Genomic DNA, 20,609 nt, shown 5'->3' on the forward strand with positions numbered 1-20,609 from the left:
AATGTCGTAAGCACTCACCCTTGAAGCGTGAGTTCGATTTGTACGGAATCGGTTTATTTTGAGTAACTTGTCGTAAGAAACCACAAAGCCACAATTCTTGAGCTTTGAAGTTCGTTCGGAACCGTTTTGAAACAAATTCACACTATAGGGTTGTTTTGTAACTTCACTAAACTATAGGGGCAGTTTGGTAATTTAATTAACCAAGGTAGGACTGATTTGGTTAAAATAAATCAAGGGAGATCATTCAAATGGAATTAGTGTTTAAAAATTTGGGCTGATTTGGTTATGAATTTCCATTGTAAGGGCTGAAATGCTTATTTTTATTAAAAATTTGGAGATTGGGATTCATACTGTTAAAAATAATCAACGGAGGGGCTATTTTGAATAAATGGATTAGGGTTTGGGACTGATTTCGTAATGCTTTGTCACATGAGGGTTTATTTTGTTCATTTTATCAAACTTAATAGAAATTAGGGTTTTTTTTATGTCCCGTCTTTTTGTTTGATCGGTCAAAAGGAACGAGGAATACGGACGAACACAAAGGAACGAGATAGATATGAACGTTCGACGGTGGCGAGAAATCACGAAGAGTCGCAGGTGGTGAAGGAATCTGGCGATTGCGGATCGATTGCTGGCGAAGGGAGCGTCTCCGGGGTCGACGAGGCCGAAGAAAGAAGATGGGAAGAAGTAGCAAGGCTACTCGTGCTCTCATTGTTGCTTCAGTCCCGGTAGCGGGTGCGAAGGGAAAATGCGAGGACGAGGTACGAGGGGCGAGGCCAGAAGAGGGGGTCCGGTGGGAGGAAACTAACAGCAGTAGCAGCTCGAGTGGGGGCGTTTGGCAGCGGAGCTCGTCGGGAAGGAAGGGAAGATGCGACGGGTGCTGCTGCGGCAGTCACACTGTTGATTCCGGTTTTCTTTTTTTTCTCTCTCTCTCTTTTTTTTTTCTAATGAAGTCAATAGGACTTTGGTTTTTGTTTGGGTTTGTGTTTTGACAGGAGAAAGAAGTAAGAAATCAGTGGCTGTTTGGCTTTGTTGTGTTCATTGCGAGGAAGAGGGGATGGAAACGAGGCTGATGCCTCTTGGCTTGCATAGGTAAAATCCGACTTCTAGTGGTGTGTGTTCTTGGCTAAAATCTCTTTAATGAATGTTCGGTTGTTTCATTTGACAGGGAAAGAAAAGGAAGAGGGAGAGGAGCTGAAGAAGGCGACGAATTCAGGAGGGTTTGTGGGTTTGATGTTTCATTTGAAAAAGGAAACACATTTCCTTTGTGTGTAACTTTGGGTAACTTGAAGTGGGAAAGTAGCACTTCAATTTGGTTGTCAATTAAATTAAATGATTGATGTATTTTGTATGAAACTTGCAGCAATTTATTAGTTTAATCATTCATGTATTTGTGTAATTATTGGTTTAATTATTTATGTTATTTCTGTGTATCGATGTATATTTCTAATAGATTTAATATACACTTTTAGGTTTAATAATATTGTATGTATTTGCGTATTTGTTTGAAACATTTGAAGGCAATGATGCATACACAATATTATAAACTTTCATATTAAAAGTTTATTATGTATGTTTGTGATATATATATAAAGAATTGGAGATTTGTATATAAGAAAAGTTTGCTATGTATGTTTGTGTGATATATAAATGTAACGAATTTTTATCACATATCCATTATATTCAAACTAAGTTTATTTGACACATACATTACTAATGCTACATAAAGCTTATTATTAATATACATATAATTGTATTAGACCTTTACATCAATTCCGGTATACGTTACTAATAATAGAAATCATGTCGAAATCAATAAATTAGGGTTTTGTGATTAACTGATTCAGAACGTCGGATTATTCAACATTTATAAATAGTTTTACTAAAAATATTTTAAGTATGAAATTAAATAGTAGACTATGAGCTGAGTCCAAAAACATTCTCGGAATTTCCATCTAAGGCGTGCAAGTCCCTCAACGGACAGAAACAGTTTTAAGAAGATTAGTATTATATTGGTTTGGATTCTTAAAACGGTCGTATCTTTTGCATACGGTCTCCGTTTTGGACATTCTTTATATTTTCGAATACAGGAAACGTGTACTAAAAGACTAGAGTGTTTGTAGTGTCTTCCTAAACTATACCTATTATAGTTTACTAGTAGAATTGTTTGTATAACTGAGTGTGTTGAACTGAGATAAAAGCTTTTATCTCTTATACATATATACATAATATATAACTAAGGATCAAACAACACTCGTACAAACAACATGGTACTCTAAGTCCACAACCAAATGAGGAACACGAAATAAAGTGAGTTATCAGTCCTAAGTCCTTCAAACCTTACTTATATAACTATATATGCATTAGACATGGTTTTGACAATATATAAGTTTAAAAAGAAGTTGTGTAAAGCATTTTGAAGAGTTTAATAATAAATATTGATGACTAGATGTCATTTTATAAAATGATTTAAAAGCATTTTGGCATATAAGAACAAGTTTGATAAAGAGTTTAACATGTAAAAGAGTTTGATAAACAGTCTGAAGTAGTTTGTTTGATAAAACAGTTAAAAGTATATCAAATCCATTTGTTTGATAGTTATTAATCACATGTGATTGATATAATAACTATAATATTTCAACTTGTATTCCCCCCATAAAAGCATTTAAAAGCATTTAAAATCATTTAAAAGGTAGATTAAGGGGTATGAACTCACCTGTAGTGAGTGATATGAATGTATGTTTGGAAAAAGGATGTAGAGTGTCAGGTGAAACCTTGAGCACACAAAGATCATAATAAACATATAATGACATGTATGTGTATTTGATTAGTGTATAAACAACTAATTATAAGGGATAACACCCTAATAGACTAGGAAACTCTTAGATTGAAGGGATACAATCACATATGATTGCACACTTAGGGTGTATGGCCACCCTAAAGAGTTTACGATCCAAATGGCATGACCAAGTGAGTTTGTGGTCCAATGGTTTACAGTCCAATAGGTTCACGGTCCCATGTGTTTACGGTCCTATGGTTTACGGTCTAATGAGTTTACCACCGTAAACTCACATCCTTTTGTGCATAGGATGATTTCCAAGCATTTCGAAGCGTTCTAAGTTCCATTCTAGGCTTTAGGAGGGTTTAAGGTCTCTAATATACCTTTCATTAGGGTTTATGGTCTAAGGAGATACACTTAGACCGTAAACACCTTTGTTCTTGGATAAAGTGACGATTTCAAGTCCATAAACAAGAATCCTAACTAGATACAAGTATAGGAGGAAGGTACTCATGATTTGGAGGAAAATGAGTGTGTTTTCGGTCCAAAACACTAAGGTGTTCTTGAGAATTCTTGAAGATCAAGATTAAAAGATGAAATCTATGGATGAATCAAGAGTGAATCATGGATATAGGAAGGATTAACACCCAAAGGAAGGAATCACTTACTTGTTTGAAGATTTAGAAGCAAAAACTTTTTGATATTAGAGAGAAAAATCGGAATTCTAGGCTTGAAATGGAAGAAATGATCAAAAATGATCATGAACTATATATATAGGAGGGAGTTTACGGTCACCATGACCGTAAGCTCTAATGTCCTGACCGTAAACTCCTTTTGAGGAGGTTTACGGTTTCCTAGATGGTTTGGAACTTAAACTGACACTTCCAAATATTGATTCCTTGATGAACTAGAGTTAGAATACTCAGAATAGACCCTAAACAGTGCTAAAAGATAGCAACACGAGTCTAACTTTGATATATTTGAACGTTTATACAAGCTAGAAATTTCGGGTTGTCACACAAGGTCATTGTGGGGATGGATTGGTTGAGCCGCAATAGGGCAATCATTGATTGTGGGCTTCAGTTGATACTTTTTGAGCCCCAAGTGGGGAAGAGTTGGTGATCCACAGTGAGGTTGCTCAATATGGGTCGACTCTCTGTTCAGCAGCGAGGGCCAGGCGTTATCTCCAGCAGGGACGTTCCGAGTTTGTGGCATATGTGATGGATACTCGGGAAAAGGATAGGGTGATTGTGGATGAAGTACTTATTGTTCGAGAGTACCCGGATGTGTCCCCGAAGGATTTTTCCGGAGAGGCAGGTGGAGTTTCGGATTGACTTGGTTCCAAGTGCGGCTCTAATAGCCAAAGCACCTAATCGGTTAGTACCTCCATAAATGCAGGAGTTGTCTACACAATTGCAGTAGCTATTAGACATGGGATTTATTCGTCCTAGTAGTTCACCATGGGGAGCACCGATCTTGTTTGTGAAGAGAAAAAGGATGGGTCGCATCGAATGTATATCGACTATCGGGATCTGAATAAGCTAATAGTTAAGAACCGTCACCCACTCCCGAAGATCGACGTTTTATTTGATCAACTTCATGGCGCATCTTGGTTTTCCAAGATTGATCTACGATCAAGTTATCACGATAAGAGAGTCAGGAGGATATGTAGAAGACGTCCTTCCATACTCGTTATGGTCATTACGAGTTTGTGGTGATGTCCTTCGGGCACACCAATGCTCCAGCCGCATTCATGGATCTCTTGAATTGTGTATGTAGGCCTATGCTAGATCGGTATATGATTATGTTATTGATGATATCCTGGTCTATTCCAAGGACAAAGAGAAACATGATGAGCATTTAAGATAGGTATTGGAGACTTTGAGGAGGGAGAAGTTGTACGTGAAATTCTCCAGGTGTGAGTTTTTGTTGCGGAATATGCAGTTTCTAGGACACCTTTTTAACCAGAACAATATTTTGGTCGATCCAGCCAAAGTTGAGGCGGTGAAAACGTGTGAGGTTCTGAGGTCTCCATCTGAGATTCAGAGTTTCCTTGGATTAGCAAGTTACTATCGGAGATTCATTCAGGATTTCTCTAACATAACAGTTTCTTTGATTAGGTTGACAAAGAAGATTGTCACTTTTCATTAGGGGCCTGAGCAGCAGGCACCTTTTGAGACTCTTAGGCAGATATTGTGTGAGGCACTGATTCTGACCCTATCGGAGGGTGTTGAGAATTTTGTGGTATATTGTAATGTGTCGATCATTGACTTGGGTGCAGTTTTGATGCAGCGGAGTCATTTAATCACTTACGCTTTGAGGCATCTAAAGCCTCATGAGGTGAACTATCCTACGCATGACTTGGAGTTGGGGGTTGTGGTTTTTTTCCTCAAGATTTGGCGACATTACCTCTATGGGGTTCGTTTTACCATTTACACGGACGACAAGAGCTAAATGTATGTAGAAACTAGTTTCTGAAAAAAACTCTTCGCACCCGTCACTTAGCGTGGGAATACAGCTAATATATATATATATATATATATATATATATATATATATATATATATATATATATATATATATATCCTAACTTCTTTTTTAACTCGGATGGTCCTTAGGGTTTGCTTTTGTTGTGCCGTTGGTCCTGTCAGACATAAAAAGATTAACTTACCCTTAGTAATTTCTTTTTTAATTAATTAATTAATTATTTATAATTCTAAAATACAAAAATACCCACCCTACTACAGTTTCACTAGTTCATCCCTACCCCACTATTCTCTCTCTCTCTCTCTCTCTCTCTCTCTCTCTCTCTCTTAAATCGGTGAAAAACGCAAAATTACTAGATCAAGTCATCTTCAACCTCCATAACTCCTCTGTCGGCGACCTCTACAGATCCTCTGTCATCTTAAAAAAAAACAGGTATCATACCAACCCAACCAACTCGTTTTCTTCCCCCTATGTTAGAAGATGCAATGATACCCCATCCATTTCATCTCCGATAAATCTAAACAACGCAGATAAAAACAAAATCAAAAATCAAACTTGAAACCTGTATTCAAAACCAAACCTAATCAAAATCAAAACTAAATATGATGAATATCAAAGTCAAACCTACGAAAATTAAAATCAAACCCGAAGGAAATGAAAACCAAAATTGATGTAAATCGAAACTACACTTGATGATAATAAAAAAACAAACCTGTTGAAAATAAAAACCCAGTACAGGAACCGACCATTGATATATGAACCAAAACCAAATAAAACGATCAAGATGAAAATCAAAATCCGATTCATGAGGTTGCTGAAATGATTTTCGAATAGGGTCTCAAAGTCAAAGGAAGACTTTGATTCACAAGGATTCTAATACAATTTCCAATGGTTGGGGTGACTCTTATTCACTTCAAACATCAACAATGGTGGTCATATGGTTCATATGCCAGTTGTGGGTGATTGCGGGCTTCAACTTCCATGTGTGTTGATGTGTCACCGATTTCAATGGGGTGTAGCATCATTAGTGATCGAATGGTATGGGGTAGGGGGATTGTGGTGGTGAGATAAGATTGAGGAAAGAGACAGTCTTCGGAAATAGTAAAGATGGTGTAACACCCGAGTTTCGATTGTGTTTTCCTTCTTTGATTATTGACCTTTTAAAAAGCAATAAGGGAAGCACAATGAAATTAATTGTAAAAGATTTATGAAATTTCCTAGGCCACGACACAACCTGTGAGGCTTGCGGTGCGATTCCCATTGATTGGGTTTAGGCCTTAGGCCTCAGGATTAAATGGGCCTATTTAAAGGAGTTAAACATAGGGTTTCGTCATTTGCAGCCTCCATCACCTTCTTGAGCACCTCTAATGAACCCTAGCCTCTCTTGAAGCATAAACTATATTTTAAAACTTTAGTTTCAAAATATGCATGATAGTTTATTTACAATTGCAAATAATTATAAATAACTTTCATGTATATAACTTCAAGAAATCACAATATTTAGAAATATTCAGATAATCATTAATAAATCCAAACACAACCTTAAATATTAAAATAATAAATAATAATAATATATACATAACTAGAAATATGTAGCTCGTTAGTGTAACACTTGTACATCATGGTGATGAACATATCATCATCTTCATGGGAGGACAAGTCTCATGGATCCATAATTTTTTTTGTAGAGTAATAAATTTTTTTAAAATATAGAGAAAGAAAATAATGTTGTGAATAAAATTGGGTAAGAAGGGATGTATTTTTATGTAAAAAATATTCATTATTTTTTTTTTTACTGTTCAACAGTCAAAATAATGTATGATTGGTTGCTTTCCCCCGTTGAGCTACGCTACCATTGCAATGGGTTATCGCATACGAGAAACAAGGGTGTTGTTCATTCGGCCTTAACGGCATGATTGAGGTGCCACGTCGGCTCCTCCATGCCGTTTCATGACCATATCGTATAGTCTTATAGAAAACTAATCTATTAGATATGACAAAATACATAAAATACAAACAAAATTTTATTTTGTTTTTATGATTACAAAATTTTATTTTGTTTTTATGATTATTTGTATCGGTAATTTATTTGGATATCTATTACTTAGTAAATTTCATTTGAGTTGCTTATTTGTTTGTTAAATTTTTTTATGGCAATTAAGGATGCATTAAATGATGCTTGGGGTGGTGGCCGATGGGTATGGTCTCAAAGGGCCTTTAGGATTGACCAGAGGGGCTACGGAGATATGGAGCTTTGCATGGACATATATATATATATATATATATATATATATATATATATATATATATATATATATATATATATATATATATATATATATATATATATATATATATATATATATATATATATATATATATATATATATATATATATATTAAGATCAAATGAGAACACATAAAATCTTGAGAAGGCCAGAATAGATCTAGACTATCTAAGTATTCAAATCTAAGGCTATTATCAATCGAACCATTTTTGTAAATTCTAAAATTTATTGGTATTAAAGTGTAACTTTGAAATGGTAAAAATGGTATAATAGTAATTGAATGTTTATTTAATTTCTATAGTTTCTCACACGATGTGATATCTTTCCTTTCAATTTGGCGTCTTTCTCTCTCTCTCTCTCTTTATATATATATATATATATATATATATATATATATATATATATATATATATATATATATATATATATATATATATATATATATATATATATATAAGGCATGCCTCCCGCATCTATACACCACCAGAGCACAATGTGCTCTATGATCATCTAAAAATGCCAAACAAATGAGAGAGTACACGAGGATTCAGAGTGAGATCGAAAAGGGGGAGGGTGAAGTAGCGGTGCTAGAGCTATGTTGGCGACGATATTGGTGGTGCTACGACGGTATTAGGATTGCACACCGAGTGTGACCCTGGTGGTCTGAAGTTGTGATTATCATTTTTTTTCGTATTTTTTTCTTCTAGTTCATGTTTCAATTTTCAGATGCTATTTTCTTATTTTTCTAATATTATTTTCATAATTTATTGTTATTAAACTTATAAGTGATACTGATTAGTCACGTATGTCTGTGAATGGCGTTTAATGAGTTTATAATGATGAAGCCGATGGCTTGATGAAGACCATCAGTGGTGATTGTGATCTCATGTTTTGTGTAAAAGATACACAAATCAAAGGGCCCTCCCTCAATTTTGAGACAGCAAGAGACACGTACAAAGGTAAAATAGCTCCCTGTTCATTCTTTGACTTTCTTATAATGTTTTTTTAAATTGATTTCCAATTTTTAATATATTGAAGTTAATTTGCTTGTACAAATAAGGTGATGAAGTTTGCATATACCGTTTTGATTTTGTTCTTAAAGAGTAAACATTTTTATGGGGTAAATATTTTATGGATCAAATGTTGTTAACTAATTTCCTTCTAGAAAACTCAACTTTTTTTTTCTCTGTGGGACTATCATGCATTTAAAGCTATATATGAATGTGTTGATATGTTTTTTTTATTTGTTTATGTAGAATAATTAGTTTATGATATACTCCATCCGTCTCAAAATAATAGTCCACAGACAAAAAACACACAGTTTAAGAAAACATTAATTACCATTAACTTTATTAAATGAAATGACAGTCTTACCCTTCTGTTGCATTTAATTTTTAATTTTATGGTAATTTAACTAATAATGAGGGGTATTATGGTAAAAGACATATTTATTTTTAGAAGTAGACAATTATTTTGGGACAAACCAAAAAGGAAACATTGACTATTAATATGGGACGGAGAGAGTATTAAATATGATCAAAGTGAATGTTTTCTAAATTTATATTCATAACAAACTTGAATGGTTTTTTAATATATATATATATATATATATATATATATATATATATATAATCATTATGAATAGAGCTATAATCATACATGAATATAGCTATAGTATTTTTTTTATATTTATAATCATACATTAATATAGCTATAACCAAACAAACATTTGTTTATGAACAAGTCAAGACATATACACAATATTAACTATTATGTATGTAATTTTTAAATAAATTAAATTCAATATGCAGGTTTGAATCCAAGAGAAACAATGATCAATAGTGTCTCTTTTCGTTTTAGTATATATTGGTAGCAACAAGAATAACAAGACGACTGAGACATCATTTTATGACTACAAATGCATTCAAATTTATTATATGTTTCATTAACGTTTGATTACTACTAAACTATATTTTTTTTATCTCCATATTATCATGTATTCATTTATGATTACATGTGTATTTATATTTTTTTAGATTTGTAAAATGATTTATTCATTTATGATTACAAGTGTATTTTTTTTTATGTTTGTGTTGTATTAGTTTACATTATAGGAACAATAGTTAATTACACCATTGTAATTTTTTGTATTATTTATTTATGATGAAATGTATAATTTAGTTATTTATGTAATGTGTTGTATTCAATTATTATCAAAATTGTCGTGAAATTTTTATCTCTAAATTGTGTTGTATTCATTTAAGATTACAACCATATTTATATATGATTGCAAATGTATTTTATTTATGTATGATTACAAGTAATTTGATGAAATAATAAATTTGTTAATCTTTATAAAATGTGGTTAGTCAAAATAAAAATATAAAAAAATAAAAAAAAAATAATTCATGTTATTTGATTTTTTTTAAATTTATTAATTAAAAAAAGATTTTATATATCCTTAATAATTGCGAAATTTTTTTTGCATGATTTTCAGAATTAATTAATTACTTTCCACTTATCCATATTTAATTAAACTGTAGAATACTTTTAATGCCCTTATAAAATAATTAGCCCACAACTGTTCTCGTGTTCTCAACCTTTTTGTTCTTGCGTTCTCAACCTTTTAGGTGTTCTAATTTGATTATTTCCATATATATATATATATATATATATATATATATATATATATATATATATATATATATATATATATATATATATATATATATATATAGGATGGTTCAAATAAAAACAGTAAATAATGTGAAAACATAAAAAACTACTTTTATGTTATTATTCTACAATGAATTTAATGTTCACAATTTTATGTCATTATTCAGCAATTAATAAATGAATAATCACACGTTAAAACAAATATTAAAATTTACTACAATAATGCACATACACAAAATTTATAATAGAATAATAACATTCTAATGAATATATAAATAATAAAACTGAAACGACCCGAAAATTTCATCTTTAATATAACCAAAAATCATAAAACTGAGTATATCATAATAAAACCATGCGTTGCGAATCTCAAAACCATACTAAAATACAGTGAGAAAACTGTGTCACAACTGTATCAAAACATATCTAAGATAGCTGATCAACTCCCAGGATAAAAACCGAAGTTGTGGTGTGTGCGATGCCATCATCCCGAGCTCTTCCCTTTGCTTGCGGAAGTACCTGAAACCAAAACTGAAACTGTAAGCACGATGCTTAGTGAGCTCCCCCAAACTACCACATACCACACAATAACATATAAAGCACATACTGGGCCTTGCCCACTGCATCGGACCGAAGTCCGGCTAACCGGGGCCTTGCCCCCCTACATCAGACCGAAGTCCGAAGCTGACTGGAACATCAGACCGAAGTCCGAAGCTGACTGGGACCTTCGTCCCCTACATCGAACCGAGTCCGAAGCTGACTAGGACATCGGACCGAAGTCCGAAGCTGACTGAGACATCGGACCGAAGTCCGAAGCTGACTGGGACCTACGTCCCCTACATAGGACCAGAGTCCGAAGCTGACTAGACCTCTGTCCCCTACATCGGACCGAAGTCCGAAGCTGACTGAACATAGCCTAAACATATCAACTAGCATAAATACATATATCCTGTCTGAACCACGAAGGCATCAAACATACTAACTACTACATCGGATCGAGGTCCGAAGCTGACTGCTAGCTAAACGGGCCGACATTGTGGCCTTAGACCCGTTCCTACTGGAAGGAAACTCACCTCGTGAACTGGCTGCTGTGTGAATGGCTCTGGAAGCTAACTGCTGCTGCTCCAGTATCTCCCCGGCTACAAGTCCATAAACACACTCAATCAAATGCTAAACATTGCATTGGGTAAAATGACTCTTTTACCCTTGGTCAAAGTCAACTCTCTTGGTCAAAGTCAACCCACAGTTGACCTGACTCGCCGAGTTGGGCCGCCAACTCGCCGAGTCTCTAGTCTCACTTCTCAACCCTACTCGTGGCTACTCGCCGAGTATGGCATCGACTCGACGAGTACCCTCTCGATCCAAGAACTCAGACAATCTTCATCTGACTCGCCGAGTCATATGAACAACTCGACGAGTTGTTCTTGAGCTAAGAAGATTGCCTTGGACTCGCCGAGTTGTACGAACAACTCGTCGAGTCCCTCCATTACTGAGTATGTCCTCCAACTCACTGAGTCCACTCTACTACTCACCGGCTTCCACTCGACATCACTCAAAAAGGGAAAAACAGGACTCACGACTTGACTCGCCGAGTCGTTCTTCCGACTCGCCGAGTCATATCCATGCAACTACTCTAAACTCGATTCTGCTTGAATCCAGCGTTTGAAACTTATAGATCTGGGCTTCCTCAACTCGATTAGCACGTAAAGATTCTATCTTTACGTGCCCAATAGCGACCAAGAAGATAATAAGGCTCAAAAAGCATAATAAAGGCTAGATCTAGGGTTCTTATGCAAAGCATCTCCAAAAAGGCAACATATCTGGGCTCTACAACTCCTAAATGAACAAATCTAGAGATATCTCGTCCTATTAAGGCATCCATACAACTATAAGGCTTAGAAAATGCATCAAACTAGCCCTAGAAGAGTTCAAATGGAAATCTAAAGCATAAAACAGAAGGAATCCAAGAAATACCTCAATGAACTTTGATTTGCCCTTGGATCTTTGCTCTACACCTCTTCTCTTTGCTCCTTTCTTCTTCTTCTTCTTCTTCAAGCCTTCAAAATCCACACAAAAGCACTTAAAACAATAAGGAATGGATTAGGGTTTTCTCACAGCTCTCTGAGGGTGAAGGAGGCGAGTTTAGGGCACATAGCATTGCTTAAATAGTGAGCAACCCGGGGATTTAGGGTTTCTCCCCCACTTGTCTCAGACTTCGTCCTCGAAGTCTGCTGCGGCTGAATCTGCAAATAACTCCGGGTAATGCTCTCTCATTTCTTCCTCAGCCTCCCACGTCCACTCAGACCCCTTCCGGTGTTGCCACTGCACCTTCACTAACCGAATTGCCTTGTTTCTCAAGGTCTTTGTCTTCCGGTCCAGAATCGCGACCGGCCTCTCAATATAGTTCAGCCTGCTATCAACCTGAATATCCTCTAGGGGAACAACTGCTGACTCATCCACCAAACACTTCCTCAACTGAGACACATGGAAAGTGTTGTGGATTTGGCTAAGCTCTACAGGAAGATCCAACCGATAAGCAACCCGACCCACTCGGGCCAAAACCCTGAAGGGACCAATGAACCTGGGGCCCAACTTGCCCCTCTTCTAGAACCTGATGACACCCTTCCAGGGTGAGACCTTCAGGAGGACCATATCGCCCACCCGGAACTCCAAGTCTGAACGCCTCCTGTGGGCGTAGCTCTTCTGCCGACTCTGCACAGTCTGCAGTCTACTACGGACCTGCTGAATCAACTTGGTCGTCTTGAGCACCACCTCTGTGCTCCCAACGACTCGCTGACCGACCTCGCCCCAACAAATCGGGGTCCTACACTTCCTCCCATAAAGCATCTCAAAGGGAGGTCGATCAATGCTCGCATGATAACTGTTGTTATACGAAAATTCCGCTAACGGAAGATACGTATCCCAACTGCCACCGAAGTCTAGAACACACGCTCTGAGCATGTCCTCGAGAGTCTGAATCATCCTCTCGCTCTGCCTGTCCGTCTGAGGGTGGAAAGCGGTGCTGAAATGAAGACGAGTACCCATCTCGTCGTGAAACCGCTTCCAGTATCTGGATGTAAAACGGACATCTCGGTCTGACACTACCGATACCGGCACTCCATGACGTGCCACGATCTCACGCACATAGATATCGGCTAACTTTTCTGCTGATATACTCTCCTGGATCGGGATAAAATGAGCACTCTTCGTCAACCGATTCACTACTACCCATATCGAATCCACTCCTCGTGCGGTCCTGGGAAGCTTGGTGACAAAATCCATGGTGATGTCCTCCCATTTCCACACGGGAATGTCTAACGGCTGCATCTTACCGTGAGGCCTCTGGTGCTCCGCCTTGACCTTCCTGCAGGTCAGGCACCTCTCAACATACCAAGCGACATCCCGCTTCATGCAGGGCCACCAATAATCGGGTTGAAGATCTCTATACATCTTCGTCGCCCCTGGGTGGATAGAAAATCGAGACTTATGAGCCTCATCCATCAACACCTGCCGTACCCCACACCAGTACGGTACCCACACTCTCCCATGAAGTGTAAGCAATCCCCGATTGTCATAATCAAACGAAGCTACTCGGCCCACTATCCTCTCACACTTTTGCCTCTCCTCCCTGAGGCCCTCAACCTGAGCCTCCCTGATCCGTTCCAACAACGGAGTAATCACTGTCATCCTCAAACACAAATCTCTGATAGGGGCTGTCGACACTTTGCGGCTCAGGGCGTCGGCCACCACGTTGGCCTTCCCTGGATGGTAAAGGATCTCACAATCATAATCCTTCAGCACATCCAACCACCTCCTCTGCCTCATGTTCAGACTCGGCTGATCCATAAGGTACCTCAAACTCTTGTGATCCGTGTAGATAGTACAACGGACCCCATAAAGATAGTGCCTCCAAATCTTGAGGGCAAACACAACCGCCCCCAGCTCTAAATCATGGGTAGGATAATTAGCCTCGTGAGGCTTCAACTGCCTCGAGGCGTAAGCTATCACATGGCCTCGCTGCATCAACACTGCTCCTATACATGTGATTGAGGCATCACAGTAGACTACGAAGTCCTCTACTCCCTCTGGCAAGGTAAGGATCGGAGCCTCGCACAATCTCTGCCTGAGGGTCTCGAACGCTGCCTGCTGCTCGGGCCCCCAACGAAATACCACCGACTTCTTGGTCAGTCGGGTGAGCGGCACTGCTATCTTGGAGAAATCCTGAATGAATCTCCGGTAATACCCTGCCAACCCTAGGAAGCTCCGAATCTCAAGTGGAGACTTCGGGACCTCCCACTGCATCACGACCTCTATCTTGGCCGGATCCACCAAAATACCCTTCTGGTTGACGAGGTGACCAAGGAACTGCACCTCGCGCAACCAAAACTCGCACTTGGAGAACTTTGCGAAAAGCCTCTCCCTCCTCAAACTTCCAGCACCTCCCTCAGGTGTTCCTCGTGCTGCTCCTGCGTCTTAGAATACACCAAGATATCATCTATGAATACTATCACTGACCGATCCAGCATCGGCCTTTACACGCGATTCATGAGGTCCATGAACGCGGCTGGAGCATTGGTGAGCCCAAATGGCATCACCACAAACTCATAATGACCATACCTGGTCTTGAAAGCAGTCTTCTGAACATCCTCACCCCTAACCCGCATCTGGTGATACCCGGAGCGTAGATCGATCTTGGAGAACCAAGACGCTCCCTGAAGCTGATCAAACAAATCATCTATCCTCGGAAGTGGGTAACGGTTCTTCACCGTTACCTTATTCAACTCCCGGTAATCTATACACATACGATGCGACCCATCCTTCTTCCTCACAAATAGGATCGACGCTCCCCAAGGCGAACTGCTTGGCCGAATGAAACCCTTGTCTAGCAGCTCCTGAAGCTGCGTAGACAACTCCTGCATCTCAGGGGGAGCTAGGCGATACGGTGCCTTGGCTATCGGAGCCGCACCAGGAATCAGGTTGATCCCAAACTCAACCTGCCTCTCCGGAGGTATTCCCGGTAAATCCTCGGGAAATACATCCGGAAAGTCTCACACTATCAGAACATCATCAACTGTCATCTTGCCCTTCTCCCGGGTATCCAAGACATAAGCTACATAACCAGCGCAACCCTGCTGAAAATAGCGCCTCGCCCTTGCGGCGGAACAAAAGGTCGGTCCGCGCTGTGGCCTCTCGCCCTAAATCACTAACTCTCCCCCACTGGGAATGCGAACCCTCACTAGCTGAAGCTCACAATCAATCACCGCCCCATTGGGGCTTAGCCAATCCATGTCCACAATAACCTTATTCCCTCGCAGGGGAATAGGAACCAGGTCCACCGAAAACTGCTCGTCAAACAACTGAAGAGAACACCCTCTATGCACTTTGCCGACCCTCACGGTCCTGTCATCTGCTATTTCAACCTCTAGTGGACATTCCAGCTCCCCTGGAGCTCTGCTCAATCTCTTTCTAAGCGCAAGCGATACGAATGATCGGGTAGCCCCCTATATAAAACATACAATCATATGCAATAATCAATTAATAAAATAAAGAGATGAAGGGAAGATACATACCCGTCACCACATCAGGAGTCGATCGCGCCTCCTCTGTTGTCATCTGAAACGCCCTACTCCTCGCCACTGGCGCCTCGGCTCGGCCCTGCCGACCATCTGTAATCCTCAAAGTAGCAGGGGCAGGTGCAGCCACCTTCCCTACTATAGCTAAACTCGTACACTGGGACTTTTTATGTCCCCTCTGATTGCACTGAAAGCAAATCAGATCTGATGCTGCAACGGCAGTAGCAGGGGCCGTACAATCCCTGCTCAAATGCCCAGTCCGACCGCACTTGAAGCAGCCGGAACTCCTTGCCTTGCACACCCCATCGTGCATCTTCCCACACCTGCCACATCGACTGTGGCTCGGCTGAAACCTGGACCTGTGATCTGAAACCTTGGGCTTTTTACCTGAACCTCCTGAACCCGAAACCGCCTCCGGTTTCCTCTTCTTCTCCATCTCGAGATCAATCTCCCTCTCTCGAGCCCTAGCAATCATGTCGTCCAACGTTTTACAGCTGGACCGGCTCACAAACTGGCGAATATCACTTCGCAACATCTCATGATATCGGGCCTTCTTCATCTCCTCATCGGCTGCATACTGAGGAACAAGAAGAGCCCTCTCCCTGAACTTGGCGGTGATCTCCGCCACGGTCTCTATAGTCTGGGTGAGGTCCTGAAACTCTCTGGCTAACTGCTGCACCTCAATAACTGGTGCAAACTCCGCCCTGAACCTGGTAGAGAAATCAGCCCAGGTCATGGCATCCAATGCTGCATCATCTCCCATGGTATGTCCGACCTCCTCCCACCAATCCCGTGCCCTGTCCTTCAGAAGACAGGACGCCAATCTGACCTTGTCCCCCTCGGGACACCTGCTAGTGCGGAACACGTTTGCCACATCCGCCAACCATCTAGTACTCGCTATGGGGTCCTGCGCCCCATGATAGTCTGGAGCTCCACATGCCCTGAACTCCCTGAATGTAAGTGTACGCGACCCCATCATGGCCGCCACCTCAGCACGGAAGGTGCCCAATCTCTCATCCATCAGCTCTAGGATACCCTCCTTGATCGAACCGAAGATCACAGGAGTCGACTCTAAAATGATACGAGTAATCTCTGAAGAAAGAAACTCTCTGGTCTGCTCATCCATGCGCTCGTCCCCCGAGCCTGATCCTGATCCCTCCCTGGCACCTCCACTGCCGGCTGCTGTCCTCGGACGCAAAACCACCATTCTGAAACACATCATATCAACATCAGAAAAATGAAATATCTCAAGGGATCATTGATACTACCACTAGCTTCCTGGTCTTGTCTCGGCCTTCCTTGATTCGAGTACGGATCCTCTGCTTTCAGTAGTACGGGCCCATACTACCTTCCACATCTATCCGTACTTTCCTCAAGAACTGCCTTGACTCCACTAAGTCACTTCTACTACTACTGATCTCTGCTACTCTCATCCTAGGCTTGCCCTAGGGAAATCGCTGATTCCACTCAAACCAGTCCTCAGCTGCCGAAGGCCTCCTTGTAATGCTAATTAGCCACCACCTGAATACCATCACATGCAATGAGGCTCGGATAATCCTTCGAGTAAAAGACTCGTCCCTATAACGGTTGGACTCAGACAAGAGCTGCGCAATAGGGCCAAATCCAGCACTCTGAGATTATTCAACCCTGATCACATGTGATGTGACGTATTCACCTAATGGCTAACTCCCACCACTCAGAGTCCCACAAAGCACAAAGCAAGCAGCATTCGGATAAGGGAAACATACTCAGGCAAAACTATTCTCATAACGAGAAGCTACTCTAGCATACAATGCTAAGCTCGCGCTACCAGGCATAACCTAAACAGGCTATCCTACTGCTGTCTACTCAATACTAGCATGCAATTCTCATAAAGCTGTAACACATATAGCAGGCACATAAGGCATCCTCCTAGATCCTTAGTCCTATACTAGCATGCTATTCTACTGAAACTGGAACAATTAATCATAATAATAAAACTTGTATTGGTAATTTGGGAGTACTTACTTGAGCTCGGTTTATCGCATGCACCACACCCTTATCTTGTTTTTTAAAAAAATCTTTTCTTTCTAAGTGCTTTTCAAAATCTCATTCGAAAACATTTTTCTTTTTGAAAATCTTTTTATCTTTCCCTTAGTTTGAGTTCAGATGCACCAGGTGGTGTATCCGAATCCCTCAAACCAGGGCTCTGATACCAACTTGAAACGACCCGAAAATTTCATCTTTAATATAACCAAAAATCATAAAACTGAGTATATCATAATAAAACCATGCGTTGCGAATCTCAAAACCATACTAAAATACAGTGAGAAAACTGTGTCACAACTGTATCAAAACATATCTAAGATAGCTGATCAACTCCCAGGATAAAAACCGAAGTTGTGGTGTGTGCGATGCCATCATCCCGAGCTCTTCCCTTTGCTTGCGGAAGTACCTGAAACCAAAACTGAAACTGTAAGCACGATGCTTAGTGAGCTCCCCCAAACTACCACATACCACACAATAACATATAAAGCACATACTGGGCCTTGCCCACTGCATCGGACCGAAGTCCGGCTAACCGGGGCCTTGCCCCCCTACATCAGACCGAAGTCCGAAGCTGACTGGAACATCAGACCGAAGTCCGAAGCTGACTGGGACCTTCGTCCCCTACATCGAACCGAGTCCGAAGCTGACTAGGACATCGGACCGAAGTCCGAAGCTGACTGAGACATCGGACCGAAGTCCGAAGCTGACTGGGACCTACGTCCCCTACATAGGACCAGAGTCCGAAGCTGACTAGACCTCTGTCCCCTACATCGGACCGAAGTCCGAAGCTGACTGAACATAGCCTAAACATATCAACTAGCATAAATACATATATCCTGTCTGAACCACGAAGGCATCAAACATACTAACTACTACATCGGATCGAGGTCCGAAGCTGACTGCTAGCTAAACGGGCCGACATTGTGGCCTTAGACCCGTTCCTACTGGAAGGAAACTCACCTCGTGAACTGGCTGCTGTGTGAATGGCTCTGGAAGCTAACTGCTGCTGCTTCGGTATCTCCCCGACTACAAGTCCATAAACACACTCAATCAAATGCTAAACATTGCACTGGGTAAAATGACTCTTTTACCCTTGGTCAAAGTCAACTCTCTTGGTCAAAGTCAACCCACAGTTGACCTGACTCGCCGAGTTGGGCCGCCAACTCGCCGAGTCTCTAGTCTCACTTCTCAACCCTACTCGTGGCTACTCGCCGAGTATGGCATCGACTCGACGAGTACCCTCTCGATCCAAGAACTCAGACAATCTTCATCTGACTCGCCGAGTCATATGAACAACTCGACGAGTTGTTCTTGAGCTAAGAAGATTGCCTTGGACTCGCCGAGTTGTACGAACAACTCGTCGAGTCCCTCCATTATTGAGTCTGTCCTCCAACTCACTGAGTCCACTCTACTACTCACCGGCTTCCACTCGACATCACTCAAAAAGGGAAAAACAGGACTCACGACTTGACTCGCCGAGTCGTTCTTCCGACTCGCCGAGTCGTTCTTCCGACTCGCCGAGTCATATCCATGCAACTACTCTAAACTCGATTCTGCTTGAATCCAGCGTTTGAAACTTATAGATCTGGGCTTCCTCAACTCGATTAGCACGTAAAGATTCTATCTTTACGTGCCCAATAGCGACCAAGAAGATAATAAGGCTCAAAAAGCATAATAAAGGCTAGATCTAGGGTTCTTATGCAAAGCATCTCCAAAAAGGCAACATATCCGGGCTCTACAACTCCTAAATGAACAAATCTAGAGATATCTCGTCCTATTAAGGCATCCATACAACTATAAGGCTTAGAAAATGCATCAAACTAGCCCTAGAAGAGTTCAAATGGAAATCTAAAGCGTAAAACAGAAGGAATCCGAGAAATACCTCAATGAACTCTGATTTGCCCTTGGATCTTTGCTCTACACCTCTTCTCTTTGCTCCTTTCTTCTTCTTCTTCTTCTTCAAGCCTTCAAAATCCACACAAAAGCACTTAAAACAATAAGGAATGGATTAGGGTTTTCTCACAGCTCTCTGAGGGTGAAGGAGGCGAGTTTGGGGCACATAGCATTGCTTAAATAGTGAGCAACCCGGGGATTTAGGGTTTCTTCCAGGCAGGCAGACTCGCCGAGTCCCGAATATGGACTCGCCGAGTCGCCAACTAACACGCACACGAAAACTCGACCCTACTCGACGAGTCAGGCCATAGACTCGCCGAGTCCCTCAATAAAACTTCTAAATAAAAGCCACGAAAGCATCATACCAGAGCCGGGGCGTTACAATTACATTAATACTCACATTAGAATTATTTCAACAATATACATATATAACATTTATTGCAGAATAATAACATAAACACAATATTTTTACGTTTTTACACTATTTATTGTTTTTATTTGAACTTACTTATCTCTGTGTGTGTGTGTGTGTATATATATATATATATATATATATATATATATATATATATATATATATATATATATGTGTGTGTGTGTGTGTGTGTGTGTGTGTGGAAAAGTGAATATGTGGCATGCATGTAACATTAAGTATAGAACCATCAACATTAACTTCATTTTGACTAAAAACATAATTTTCTTTCTTTGTTAGCTTTTTTCTATTACTTTTTAACTTATATTATTTTTAATTTCGTGATTTATCTCCAAAATCTATGTATTTCAAATGTTTTTGTTTATTAGACATCTAATAAGCTTCAAAACTTCCTCTGACACTTACTATATGTATACTTGAATGGTTTGTTTATAAAACTCCATAAAAAATAT

The 20,609-nt window shown here is 40.0% G+C and overlaps 1 protein-coding gene across 1 annotated transcript; it reads left to right on the plus strand.

Moving 5' to 3' along the window:
- Nucleotides 1-509: 509 nt before the first annotated feature.
- On the plus strand, nt 510-1,399 carry LOC111921680 (uncharacterized). The gene is made up of 3 exons (XM_023917265.3): nt 510-909; nt 996-1,092; nt 1,169-1,399. Exons 1-3 carry the CDS (start codon nt 678-680, stop codon nt 1,338-1,340), a joined length of 501 nt encoding a protein of 166 aa, XP_023773033.1. The 5' UTR covers nt 510-677; the 3' UTR covers nt 1,341-1,399.
- Nucleotides 1,400-20,609: the final 19,210 nt, after the last annotated feature.

This window comes from Lactuca sativa, chromosome 9, assembly GCF_002870075.4.
Source record: "Lactuca sativa cultivar Salinas chromosome 9, Lsat_Salinas_v11, whole genome shotgun sequence".
Classification (NCBI taxonomy): domain Eukaryota; kingdom Viridiplantae; phylum Streptophyta; class Magnoliopsida; order Asterales; family Asteraceae; genus Lactuca; species Lactuca sativa.

What these genes read in the sequence shown, in the direction of transcription:
- LOC111921680 (XM_023917265.3), top strand. Translation starts at nt 678, where the DNA reads ATGGGAAGAAGTAGCAAGGCTACTCGTGCTCTCATTGTTGCTTCAGTC. An exon ending in CAGTCACACTGTTGATTCCG is followed by an intron (nt 910 to 995) that starts GTTTTCTTTTTT and finishes GTGTTTTGACAG; the next exon opens with GAGAAAGAAGTAAGAAATCA. An exon ending in ATGCCTCTTGGCTTGCATAG is followed by an intron (nt 1,093 to 1,168) that starts GTAAAATCCGAC and finishes TTCATTTGACAG; the next exon opens with GGAAAGAAAAGGAAGAGGGA.